This window comes from Aulonocara stuartgranti (assembly GCF_965226115.1).
Source record: "Aulonocara stuartgranti genome assembly, chromosome: 19".
NCBI classification, from domain to species: domain Eukaryota; kingdom Metazoa; phylum Chordata; class Actinopteri; order Cichliformes; family Cichlidae; genus Aulonocara; species Aulonocara stuartgranti.
Window position 1 is genome coordinate 8315988 of NC_138955.1, and position 14354 is coordinate 8330341.

A 14354-nucleotide genomic window follows, 5' to 3' on the forward strand; every position below is an offset into this window, starting at 1 on the left:
CAGCTGAACGTCGGCAAGACCAAAGAGCTGGTGGTGGACTTCAGAAGGGGTCAGCACAGAGACTACAAGCCCATTATCATCATCAAGTGGAGAGGGTGCAGTCCTTCAAGTATCTTAAAGGACTGCACATCTCCTCAGACTTGACATGGGCTGCCCACATTCAGGTCCAGACCAAAAAGGCTAGGCAGCGCCTGTATCACCTACGACAACTGAGGAAGTTCAGGGTCTCTCCAAAGATCCTCAGGATTTTCTATACAGGCGCTGTGGAGAGCATCCTCACACAGAACATGACATCGTGGTTTGGGAACAGCTGTGTGAAGGACCAAAAAGCTCTCCAGAGAGTGATCCGTAAAGCAGAACGCTGCTGCAGGATTGCTCTCCCCCCGCTCCAGGACACCTACACCAGGAGATGCCGGACTAGAGCAGCGCAGATACTGAAGGACCCGTCCCATCCTGGCAACAAACTTCTGCAATCTGGTAGAAGTTTCCGCATCATCCAGGCAAGGACAGAGAGACTCAAGAGGAGCTTCTATCCCCAAGCCATCCGGGCCCTAAACACACACACCCGCCCTCTCACATCATCTATAATTGACTGAGACAAGATTCTCTTCCAGACACTCTAAACCAAGGAACAATGTACATTCCAAATTCCTTTAATTTTAAATATGTTTATATTGTCTATCCTGTAAAATAGTCAGATGTCTATTCATATTAATGTACAAAATTCGCCTGCTTGCTGCTACTACTGCACATTCACCCAATGTATATACTATATATATATATATATATATATATATATATATATAGATATATATATATATATATAATGTTCTTCCTCTACCCCCCCCCCCCCCATTTTTGCACATGTCGAGGAGCGTGTCAGGCTACATTTCACTGTGTGTTATACTTGTATAACTATGCATGTGACAAATAAAGAACCTTGAACCTTGAACATGCTACTGTACCTTTCATACTTTTCGTACGTTTTTAGATTTCATCCCAATTCCTATTTAAACAATTGTAATTTTATTAATATTTTTGTATAGTTATAGTAGATGGTGGGTGTATATAAAGGAGGTAAAAAATAAAAAATAAAGTGGATTATTCACTAATCTGCTCCCTGGTCAAGGTCTTTGGCAACCGGTTTGTGAGCAACAACCCCCCCTGGTGTCGGCTGGGGGAACTGAAGCGGCCAACACTGTACGTACAACAGCAGTGTGAAGATGGCGGAGGGTGAATTGAACGTGGATAGCCTCATCTCTCGGCTGTTGGAAGGTGAACAATTTGAGTTATATTTACTGTGTGTTTTGTGGGGAACAGGTGAAGGGTTCGGTGTTCAAAAAATGGGGTTTAAATAATATCCGGTAACTGTCGCGGTTGCCTCGCAAAATGCAGGAAAGTGTTAGCTGGTAGGGCTAACGTCAGTCCATTTTAACGCTATGCCCGGCTAGCTTCGGCCAACGTTACCGTTAGCTGGTCGTGTTTATAAACACTGCAAGCGCTGAAAGCCTAGCGTGTGTTTGCGCAGCAATAATCTGCGGTTACGTTTGGCAGATAACGTATCGTGTCGTGGCCTTTACTTTAGTGTGTAATTAAACTTTCGGTCTGCTGTGTTTGCGGCATTTTTCGTTTTACCCCATTTGCCAAATTATGTGGGGCTGATGTCAAGAAGGAGGGGCGGGGACGTTTTCTTTCCTCCTCGTCCTGCGTGCATAGTATAAAGTCATTGTTACTGTTGTAGGTTGAATCGTTGTACTGTTACGCAGTAGTATTGCACATCCCTTTGGTTTAAACGCGTTTGCCCCACATCCGCGGTGCTGACGGTTGTCATTATTTTATTTGCTGCCCCCACAAATTTTTGTGTATTAGTGACCTGGTTATTAGGTGTGCTCTATAAATAAGTGGAAAAGAATAATAATAATAAAACACAAATAGCTTTAATGGGTGTCGTTTATCACTAGATCCTGAATGAATCATAGCTGGTTAACTATTGGGTTGTTTTTTTAAATAAAGTTACCTTTTTTGGAGTGACTTGGTTTGGAGGTGTCTTTTTTAGTGGGTAGGTTGGTGTGATTCAGGACACTCATGCTCACATATTACCTTTATATATCTTTGTTCGCACTAAAGGTACATCAGAATTAAGAAACACACATGTGATAAAAGAATATTAGTGAAATATGTGTTTCTTTGGCTCATCTACAGGGATGTTTAAGTCATACTGTGTTCACAATGACGTTGTTTGCTTTTATACTTTGGGGAATTTTGGTGATGTCTAAGAATGAGGATATTTGGGCCAAGCAGAAAGAAGGATGATGGCTGACCAGCTGCTTCATAGAAGACCGTGAGTTTTCTGTTCCCCTGAGATATCCTTTGAGTCATAGCAGACCACTACAGCGAATTCAGCTGTCCTTGGCATACTTTCCACTGCTGTCTTTGACTCTGGTGGAGGATGCTAGGATAATTCTTGGTGGTAACTGCATCTCCCTGGGTTTCTTACCATTTCAGATTTAAAGAGTTGTTTTGAATACAGAAAGGTGACTTTGAGACAGCTGTGTGTGTGACTTTTGGCCAACCATTTATCTCTGCTCAAAAGTCCTCCGCTGACGCACTTTTCCTTGGCACTCAGCTCCAACTGTGACTTGTTGATTACATTGCTCATATTTGTAATGCCAGTTGAACTTGGCATTTGACGTCTTTCGTAAGTGATTAGTTTGGTAATAATCTTTGCGGTCTACAAAAGTTTTTTATTTTATTATTATGTTATTGTCTCATAGATAAGTATTTGGTTACCCTTTCAGTTACTGATGTGAGCATCATAAATAGTTATAACTGAGTATTAATTAAGCAATAAATACATGACACATCTTCTTTAATCAAAGGTTTTGCCTCAGAGCTGATTAGAATACTAAAGTAATACAAAACACAAACTCTGTTTTCCCAGTGTTTACCACAGATTCCCAGTTATATATCAAGAGACTCATAATGGTCTTGTGTCAAGTTTCTGAAGAAAGCCCTTTGAAATGCCTTTATTCTGCATTCCAGCATAACAAAGTAGCTTACTGTTTGTTTTTCTGTGTGAGAAAAAGTGTCATTGAGACTGCTTATTCATTCTTATAAAACATGTGAACGCTCGCACAGTTTAGCAAGACAAACAAACAATGATTCTGATTCTGATTGTTGCAAAATCCTTGTCATTGCTTCAGTTTGGCCTTTGCCCCCTCAGTAGTATTAAGTACATAATCTCTTTTAAAAGTGCCAGCCTGCAGAGTGCAAGTGCGAACAGTAAAAGGTTCACTGTTAAAGCTGAGCAGGCTAAACATCCAAGCTTAACTTGCTCTGCTCTGATGAGGCTGGGCTGTTGAGGAAAGAGCCTTACTTCTGCGATTTCATGCTCCGCACTCTGAGAAGCAGATGGGAAATGTAGCAGTGCTGATTCAGTAGATGGAGAATAAGAAATATTAACGGAGGAGCCGTTGAACAGTTTTTGACACTGTGGATTTGGTTTATATTCCTGTGATTTACTCGCTTAAACTCAGATTTGGTTGGATTTCTTAGCTAATGAAACACTGAGAGTCAGGGAGTTTCACTCTCAGTGTAAACAGAATGCATATAAATGTTTATATATGTACAGAAACATCAGGCACTAAGCTTTAGGAATTCCACACAAACACATCAATTTGAACTGCTCCCTTGTGGGGTCATTCTGTGGTCATTCTGTAATGGTATCCATTAAATACAACAGAAAAAGCTACATTGAAAAAGGGTATAGAAACTCATTCTCTGACTAACATGCATTCGCTTCACTAGGCTCAGCTACCCTTTATTGGGCTCTTTTGTGGGCGTCTAGCTTAAAGGCAATAACAAAATGGTTAGTTATTGCATAATTCCTCTGTTGTGGATTTGTTCATCACTTTTGTTTCCATGCAGAGAATATTTTCATGCCTTGCTTTGATTTGCTTTTTGTAATGTCAACCTAGGAGTTAAAAGAGAGTATTATGAGATCATTATTGAGTCTGTTATCCATTTATATTCATTTCAGCTTTTGTTCACAGTTACTACCATAACAAGTGGTTTTTCCTGCGTAAAGAAATGTTTGCCTCGCCTACAGGGTTTTTAGCCAATGCCAAAGGAACATGACTAGCGCCAGAATGATAAGAACTGAGAATAAAAATAGCAGTTCAAACCCTCTTTGCATGAGCTGTATAGCAGTTCAGCAAATTACCATTTAACAAGCAGAACGTACACTTAAATACTTTGTATCTTGACTTTCATCAACTCTCATTTAACCATAGCTGCCTCCCTCAAACGCATTCTTATGCTCTCTTCCACTGTTGCAATTAAATAATTTTAACTACTTTTGTTAAATTAAGTTTCATTTTTATCAGATTGTCAGTAATAATAAGAAAATGCATAGATTTCTGTCAAATAGGACATTACAGTCCAATTGCCTTTACTTTACATAGACTAGTCACGCTTACTGTCGTGCGTAGTCATCTCCCAAAGGCTGATTCTAAGCCAGGGATGACTCTGATTACTGGTATGATTTTGCATAGCTATAATGCTGTGTGACTGATAATGTGCTCTTTATAGACCATCTTTAAGAAATATTCAGAAATATTACATTTTTTTTCAGACCTGAAATTGAAAATGTCAAATATATCAGGCACAGACTATTTCAAACAATATAAAACTTAACTTTTGTCTATTCCAGCCTCCAGATAAGATGGCAAGCAAGTAGTTCTTAAGTTATAATCTCACTTTTCATATCTTTGTCTGTTTCAGCTGCTGACTATAACCAGCATTTGCATTTCTCACTCCCCTTTTTTATCGTTATAAGATAAATCTTCACCCAGAGCTGTGGCGGAACGCCAGAAAGTAGGCTTAAGCTACTGCAGCTACACAGCCAATAAACCCACACCAGTGCTCAGATGCAAGCTGCTCTCACAGAATAAGCAGCGTGTTTCTAAAGTATGGCTGAGAATAAGCAGCTATAGGCTACAGAATCATTACGCCCTCAGTTTATTGGCTTTTGTGATACTGCCACAAGTATTTTTCCCTTAGGTGAAGCATTATTCTGTCATGGCCTAATTTTGATGAAGTTTGTGTTGCTGGTGTTGTTTTGTTTTTTGGGAGTTTTTTTACACACTGATTGTTGATAACTCACTCACTTGACAATAGCACTGACTGTGTAGTTTGTCTCCTCCTTAGTGCGGGGATGTCGCCCGGGGAAGATAGTCCAGATGACAGAGGCGGAGGTGCGGGGTCTTTGCATCAAATCCAGGGAGATCTTCCTCAGCCAACCCATCCTGCTGGAGCTGGAAGCGCCCCTGAAGATCTGTGGTCAGTGTTTTCTGCCCTGACCTAACTCTCAATTAAATTGTTTACGAACACAGAAAATTAAAGGAACCTAAAAACATGGGCACCATTGATATTTTCTCTGTTTGTTTCCCCTTTGGTCCATTAATTGGTTTAACACGTACTCTATAGGTTTTGATTATTTTTCTGCGGCCTTTTGAAATGTCAAACAACAACATAATCTGAATTTTTAATGCTATAGTCTGGCTGCAAAGGGTTGGGTGCACTGATGGCAAACCCCCACTCTGCAAAGCACAAACCACAAACTTTGCATAGCCCACAGCAGCAATCTATTTCTTTGATGCAGCTCAGACTTATGTAACCAGACCGGGTAACACTGTCTTATCCTGGGTCATATAGTAAGTCACTGTTACTCTCTTGACTCAGCTGCTCCATGTATGTAACAGAGAATACATTCACACATATGCACAGATTACACACATACTATAGATAAATGAAAAACAAGCAGAGAAATACACTTTTACAAGTGAGCTTCTTCTTTCTGCGTTTGAAATAGCCATCACTGTTGCTGTGCCTAACTGGCTCCTGCATATCTCTGCACACTCCCACATGCTTTATCTCATTCCTCCAGTGTATTGCAGCAACTTCAAACAACTCTGAACTGTCTATTACATGTGTCTGCCCTTGAAAGTAATACTGTATACCACCTAAACACTCAGCCTCAGATAGCGCTATTTATATTGTAAGTGAAGCAGTAAGGAATTTTAATTGAATGCTGACATTGGTGGTGTCTATATGTCTAACATCTCAGTGATCAGTACAGCTAGCTTTACAAAGGCCATGTCTGCCTTTCTCCATACAGGTCTAACTTTGATGAGTTCTAGATGGTGCTGTTTGTAATTGTAACTTTATATGTTTAGTTCTTGAACCTATAACCTCAGGCTAATTAGCTGCCTTTAACCCACAGCTGTGATGGCAGGCAAGCACTGACTATAAAGACCAAACAGTGAATGTCTTCAATTATTTACTTAGGTCACATGGATCAGGTTCTGAACTTACTTGCACACGATCTCATCTGCTAATCGTAATTCTACTAGTGAATGTTTCCCAAGCTTGCAGCTTTGCCACTGTGTAAACTTAAACACAGACTTCTAATAACCATCATTATGAGGGTGAGGATTTTTATTTATTTTTTGCTACAAAAAAATAATCTATGATTTAAAAAAAACAAAAAAAAAAAACCCCACCATCTTGTAATTAGAGTTGTCTGCAAAATAACCAAAGGGTTAGATTTGTTAATCAGTTGAATTAGTTGAAGAAAGACCACAAACATCAATGCTGTGTGCTCTGTGTATGAGCAGGCCTGAGGTAAATCGTAAATGTGAAACAATTCTCCAAATCCTTGGTTTATATTATAAGCCTCAGTTTCAGAATTATTATACCCCTAGCAAATAAGATACCTTTTATTACTTCTTGACTACAAGGAGTGATTGAGAAGCAGCACAAACAGTTCACAAATTGAAGAGAATAATATGAAAGTATTATGATATGAACTATGAAACAGAAATTGCTTACGATAATTATCTCTCTTTTCCATACTTGCCCAAAGACATGCTATCCTTGTGTGTTTTTAATGAGAGTGATAGAGGATACTTGAGCCTCTGTTTAGTTTAGTTATAGAGTAAGTTTATTATCCTTTTGCTGCAGCTAGAATAAACTCTCACACTATCCATGGAAACATAAAGAGGACCTAAAGCTATTGGAACTGCAAAACATCACTAAGATTTTACAAATTCTGCCAAGGTGCAATATAAACTTCACTTTAATTTGGTGCAATTTTGCTCTTAACGAGACTGTGGTGTTTGTCCCAAGTAGGGAGCACATTAGGCGGGTGTGTGTTGATAGTTAGTTAGAACAGAACACAAGATTGCACCACAAATCAGTTTCAATTGTAGACTTTTTCCTTTAATTAAGACGTCTCTAGTTTTCTTGATTAAAGACCCTGGATTAAGTTGATTGCAAGTCTGTCTGCGATGCTAAAATAGATTCTTTTCTTGCATTTACCATCATTATCGTTAAATCACAGAATTCGGCAAGGTCAGTCTTTAACCAGACAGCTGTTTATTTTGTTTTTGTTGAAGGAAAGTGGTAAAGGACAAACTTAAGGAAGAAGGGAAAAAAACATGTGACAGGGTTTGGCCTCAGCCAGTGGAGCAAGAGTGTTTCTAGAAGCAGGAGGAAACATTGCTGTATTAGGCTACTGTAATATTTTAAAGATCACGAAAACTTGATCTGTGTACTGTACCTGTTTTATTTACATTTGTTGTTTTTCTTTAAATTTGACGTGTGCGTCATGATCCCCAAGGTGATATTCTTACCTGAACACACTATACTATCGTTCGAGACAATAACCCTGTTAGCTTAGTGTTTACAAATATACTCTGAGCGGTATTATTCAGTATTCCTAAAACACCTGTACTCTAATGCTTGTACCACAAATGGACAACATAGCCCATGCTGTTGTGCACTGTTGTTTTTCTAAAAATGTTTTATGAACTTTTATATTGCGTCCTCTTGGAAGATAAAACCTGCTAATTTGTGGTTCTGCATTGTGTTTTGTTTTGTTTTTAGCTTTCCTTTTTCTGCACTGGTTTTGAACCCATAATCTCTGTGCTTCTACTGTCTGTTTGTTTTGACGGAACAGAAACAGGCCAAGTAAATAATTCACTCACTGACATCCTACAGTTTCTTGTAAGAGTGCAGGCAGAGGCTGCCCTTTTTTAAAAAAAAAACAAACAAACCAAAAAAAATCCTGCAAATTCACATTCATATCAGTATGTTTCATTTCATTTTTTTTTCTTTTTTTTCATGTTAGTCATACAGTAGCTCTTAGTGTGGAATTGATCATACCGAGTGTAAAATGAACCTGGCAGACCTTTGTGAGCAAAACAAATACTGTCTGTGACTTGTACTAATAGTAATTTAAAATATATTAAACTTGTACAGGTAAAATCTGGATATTCAGCATCATCAGTGGAGAAGGGAGAAATAAAAAGTTGCCATAGTATCACACCTCAGCTAAAGTTAACATAATAGTAAGCTATAGTTGACCTCCATCAGACATCCATCCATTTTTCTTCTTCTTATCCAGTCCAAGGTCATGAGCCTATCCCTGTCATAGGGCAAGAAAGAGGTAACACCCTAAACAGACACAACAGAGACAAACAGCCGTTCATGCCTATGGCCAATTTAGAATCAGCAGTTAACCTAGGATGCATGTGTTTGGGAACTTCAGAAAACTCAGTTATAAACCATCCAGGCACAGGGAGAACATGCAATTTCCATCCAGAAAGGCAGTGCTAACCACCATGTCACTATGCCACCCTCCACAACTCAAAATGGGAAAATAACAAACAAAAAAAATGCTGATCCCTCTCTTACACCCCAGCCCACCCACCAACTCCTCATGTCTCTCTGATGAGCAGGTTAAACTCCAGATATCACTTTAAAAACAGCAATTAAAGTGGTAGTTTGGACTTTTAAGAAGCTTTGCTGATTTCATACTGACAGCTTGTGACCTGGATTTTGTGCATTAATGTCTGCATTAATATGTAATTCGCTCACGTTTCAATATTGTAATATTAATGTGAAGGATTATGAAGTTGTTACTACAGTGTAAATGCCTTAGATCTTGACCAGTGGGCTGCATGTCTGGAGCAAAACTTTAAATAAATAGATAAAGTAGGAGGCTGTGAAACACAAGCCAGCCAGCTAAGAACACCAAAAACAGAAAATAACATACTGCCAGACTTAAAGCTATTCCATAAATTATTTATTTGCATGGAAGAATGTGCCTTTGCATGCTGTCCTAAGTGTAGGCCTGTAGCCATATACGATTTGGTGCCAGCCTTGGTTTGGGTTTTGGTGCATGGATGCCTGATGGGCACCGTGAAATAGGGGAAAAAATCATGCCAGCCAACCTCAATATGACTTCAATATAAAATTTACTTTTTCATTGGTCATTTTATTTTAAGGCCAGACAGCTGGACTGCTTAACAAGGGCTGTCATTTCATTGTAATTTGTGCCATGTTGTAATGAGTGTGGTGCATGAATTGGCTTTCCGTTTTGGTCATAATAAAGCCTGTTATTATTGCAACGCTTTTCTGGTAGGCCTCTCTGTAGTCATCTGTGTCTGGAGCACTTAGCCCAAATTAGAGCATCTCTTTAGCTGGTGCAAGAGGATATAAAAGGAAGCAGGTCTTGGCTAGGTGATGAAGTGAGTCTCCTCTGCAGAGACCCTATGCTCTGGTGAGAGCGACTACCGCTCATCACTGCCTGTCTAAATGTCAAAGAGGAAGGAGATTGAGCGTTAATCCTCAGAGAGTGGTTAAAATTAAAGCAAGTTTGTGTAGATATGTGTGTGTGTGTGGATTTTTGGATGGATGTCCTTTTGTAATTAATGTGGATTGCGAGCGTTCTTTGCCTCAGTAGCTTACTTTGCGTGCTCTGGTGACAGTTTTAATGGTTTTTGTGTGTGTGTGTGTGTGTGTGTTGTTTGGCTTGCTCACGCAGTCCTAATATAGGCTCAGTCTTATGTCCCAACCAAACTACATGTCTTACAGATCTTATTTTAAAATCCAAACAACTTCAGTGAGTTGTGCATGTAGGAGCCAGGAGGTAGAAAAACACAGCATTAAAAATATTTCTACACTTTTTTTTCCCTCTAGGCAGAATTCTCCTCCTGCCTGTCTCTGTTTAACTACAACATCCTGCCTTTAAACTGTCAAATTAACACCCTTACTTGCCTGTCCCCTCATCCCTTTTACCTCTGTTTCAGGTGATATTCATGGGCAGTACACAGACCTATTGAGGCTGTTTGAATATGGTGGCTTCCCTCCAGAGGCAAATTACCTTTTCCTGGGTGATTATGTAGACAGAGGGAAACAATCCCTGGAAACCATTTGCCTTCTGCTTGCCTACAAGATCAAATACCCAGAGAACTTTTTCCTGCTCAGGGGCAACCATGAGTGTGCTTCCATCAACCGCATCTATGGGTTCTACGACGAGTGTAAGTACTAATAAACTGAGGCTTTACACAGGTGCAGTTCAGTTCTGAGAATATCTTTTGATTTCTTTCACCAGGCAAGCGCAGGTTCAACATCAAGTTGTGGAAGACTTTCACTGACTGCTTTAACTGCCTCCCCATTGCTGCTATTATTGATGAGAAAATCTTCTGCTGCCATGGAGGTGAGGGAGCTACCGTCGACACTCGCTGCCCTGAATCTGAACTGCAGCTTTTTATTAACCTGTGTTTGAAATAGCTCTATAGTTTCTTTAATCAAAAGCAATCTTTTTGCCTTTTTGTTCCAGGGCTGTCACCGGACTTGCAGTCGATGGAGCAAATCCGCAGGATCATGAGGCCCACAGACGTGCCCGACACAGGTACTGTGTGTACCTGCATGTTCTTAGATGTATGCTCGTACTTGACACTGAACATGTTCACTTCCTCTGGATTCCTCCCAGGAATTTAAGTTTATTTTTAAATAGAAAAAACAGCCTCGCTCTTCCTGAGTGTATGACTGTTTCATCAGTAGATCATCTTTGTTACATCAGCCAAGGTTTTAGCAGATTTTTCCATTTGTCTGTTTATTCTCTCCTTTCCACTTTTTTCCCCGCTTTGTGTTCCTCGGGTCCATCTATCTTCTACCTGTGTGTATCCCAGGTCTGCTGTGTGACCTGTTGTGGTCAGATCCAGACAAGGATGTACAAGGCTGGGGAGAGAACGACCGCGGGGTCTCCTTCACCTTCGGAGCAGATGTGGTCAGTAAGTTCCTAAACCGGCATGACCTGGACCTCATCTGCAGAGCCCACCAGGTAATTGGGAGTGGAATTGGGTACGAGTCTGATTGTGAAGTGAAAGTTCCTGTAGGCACAAAGCTAGGATATTGATTAGCCTTTTTCTTTCTTTTTTTCTGTGATTTAAAATTGTTTATCCATTTGCTTCAGTTATGTCCATCCTCAATTTTAATTAATGTTGTTGATGAGAGGACACAGAAAACAGAGCAGAAAACATCTATTAATAGAAGCTTTCTAATTTCCTGCTCCCATTCGTTCTCTGTATTCCTCCCATGTATTGTACATACAGGCACTCAGTTTATAATATTTTTTCTTGTTTAAAATATTATTATGCAAACTATGACGAGGCACTTTATTCATTTACGGCCTGGAGATAGAATAGATGTCTCTTGCTTAACTTGATCTCCTACCAGTGGAGTGGAGTGCATGGAGAAAGGTAAACAGGAGCAACACTTGTAGTATAAAGAGTCATCCACTTATGACACTGTTGCCTGTTGATTGTCACAAATAAGACTTTCTCAAAGTACTGATCATACAACTGAACAATCAGGAGACTGGTTCCTAAGTTACCCACGGTTATTTCAGCTCTGCATTTGGTTTTTCTTATTGATTTCAGATGTAGGTGGTTACGTACACTCAACCTTGATAGCAAACTTGGATTGTGAAACTAGCTGAAGGCCTGTTTCTTGGTATTGATTTTTTTGTAGGCGCTGGAATAATGTCATCTTTCTTTTAACAGGTTGTGGAGGATGGATACGAGTTCTTTGCCAAACGCCAACTGGTCACACTTTTCTCTGCTCCAAACTACTGCGGGGAGTTTGATAATGCAGGCGGTATGATGAGTGTTGATGAATCCCTCATGTGCTCCTTCCAGGTAGTGTGAAAACCATTTGCCTTTTTCGGGTGTTTGTGTGTGTGTGTGTGTGAACTGACAGTGACACATTTCTCTGTGTTTGTGTTTTAAAGATCCTAAAGCCCTCAGAGAAGAAAGCCAAGTATCAGTACGGTGGTGTAAATTCTGGCCGGCCCGTCACCCCACCCCGCACCACCCAAGCCCCCAAGAAGAGGTGAACATACAACCGTGGCTCTCCCTCCTCCTCCTCACCTCATACAACCCCCGTCTGCCGTCATGGCACCCCTCTGTAACTCCCCTGTATAGTGAAGATACAGGGCTTATCTAATTGCCCGAATCTTTTTTTCTCCTCCTTCCCCACTCAACCAACCCCCCGTCAACTCCACTGACAGCTCTTTTCTTAATGTGTACGTGTACATAAATTTGCTGTGACCAATCTTTTTCTCTTTTTTTGCCTGTTTGTTGGTATTTTTGATATTATTAACAAATAATCTTTTTTGGTGGTTTTATTTCTAATGCTTTGTTTTCTTTCTTCTCTGGTTTTCTGGGCTTCTGTGTTGTGTAAAGGAATGGCTACTCTGTTTAGAGCGGCAACATGACCAAGTCACCATAAATCTTTTTCAAAACAAAATGAAGGTTCAACGTTATTTTGCCTTGACCTCTGAAAAAGCCGAGAGAATCTTTTCCGTGTGTTTCAGTTCAGACTGCGGTTTCTGTGCAATGATAGTTCCCTAGACACAAATAACATTTCTTTTAATCCAGTTTAACATCTTAAACTCGTTACAGCATGTGCAGTGCACTTTGTGGTTGTTGTGCACAAGCCCATTTTATATATTTAACCAATGAGAAAGCGCAACTCCCAATGAGTAGCAGAGAATGTGAACAGACCGACTTGAATGAAATATAGAGGCTAAATCAGATGCTGCTGGCAGTGACACGCTCTACCCGAAAACAACGCCCTCTGGGTATCGATTTCTCCACTCTGTTAATGCCTCCCTGCGCCACAGCTCCACTCCCACACAAAAACATGCCGCTCTCCACAGAAAGCTGGCATTAACCTTTTCTTTGGTGTATTTAATATTTGTTCTGATTAGGATAATTTGCCTTCATTAAAAAAAAAAAAAGATCTTGATTTATAGTGAAAGGTGAGCGAGAGAGACTTCTTGAATGTTTGAATGTCTGTGGTGGGTTAAGTTCTTGCAGAAGCATTTATGACAGTGGTGGGTTTTAAATGGGAGCAGCTAATATAAGGAGATTGTGCTCTGCAAAGCTGGATCTTTGTATGGAGAGAATAAAGATAAGAAATGTTAAACCACTGGCTGCAATTTCACAGGATTCTAAATAAGCTCTTACATTGTTTAAAAAAAAAAAAAGCTTGACAAAATGCCCCACAATATTACAAGTGTTTAGTTCAACGTGCATGTAGCACAGTGAAAACAAACACAAAGCTTTTTAGAAGCTTTGTGGGAAAATGCCAGCCGTCCAGGATAAACTGATCGAGTTGGGAGTGGGTGGCGGCGCAGGCAGTTTTAGCATCACTGTACGATTGTGTTGCCACCTGGTGTGTAAATACAGTACTACAGTTAAAAAAATGATAAGATTTCAAATTAGACACTTCAGGATGGAGCTTCATCATATTAGCAGTCCACACATGGGGTGTCCTTTGCTACAAGAAGGTACTTAGACACTGGCCAGCAATAAGCTTGGTTGGTGAGTCAGCTTTAGTGTGCTGCACATGAGGTGCAGTTGAAATTTTGTGAAAAACAGTTGCCTCTTTTCTTTCATTCTTTCTACTTTGTTTTGCTCTTTGTTGTATTTTTATGTTGTCTGTTCACATTGTTTACTTTCATTTCACTTAATTTATTTCCTAATAATGATAATAAGAATAAAATGAGGTGTTACCAAAATCTGTTTTGCAATTTGTACAAGTTTGTTTGAAAGTCTTTAAATTCAATAAAATGGATGGAACCTAAACGCTGTTTTTAAATTATTGACTGTAATGTGTGGGCAGCTTTTACACACTGTACACTTATTTGTCACAATATATAGTTAAAGTTTTATATTCTCCTGGCTTAAATAAGAGAGGGTCCACATTTGCGTGGTCATTTTGTCTCCTCCTCCATCACCCTATATCTAATATCCTCTGTCACACCAACCCTCTCATGCCCTCCTTCACTACATCCATGAATCTTGTCTGTGCCCTTCCTCTTTTACTCCTCCTGCCTGGCAGGTCAATATTCAACATCCTTTGTGCAGTATATCTTTTTTTTTTTTTTTGTCAAGGGCACTGTTTCCAAACCATGCATCATAGCAGGCCTCACTACCCTC

The 14354-nt window shown here is 39.8% G+C and overlaps 1 protein-coding gene across 1 annotated transcript; it reads left to right on the forward strand.

The window, feature by feature from the left end:
* Nucleotides 1-1163: 1163 nt before the first annotated feature.
* On the forward strand, nt 1164-14000 carry LOC309695537 (serine/threonine-protein phosphatase PP1-beta catalytic subunit-like). The gene is made up of 8 exons (XM_082516250.1): nt 1164-1275; nt 5209-5340; nt 10155-10385; nt 10460-10564; nt 10688-10759; nt 11040-11191; nt 11913-12047; nt 12140-14000. The coding sequence occupies exons 1-8, from the start codon at nt 1224-1226 to the stop codon at nt 12242-12244; spliced, it is 984 nt and encodes a 327-aa protein (XP_082372376.1). The 5' UTR covers nt 1164-1223; the 3' UTR covers nt 12245-14000.
* The last annotated feature ends 354 nt before the right edge of the window (nt 14001-14354 follow it).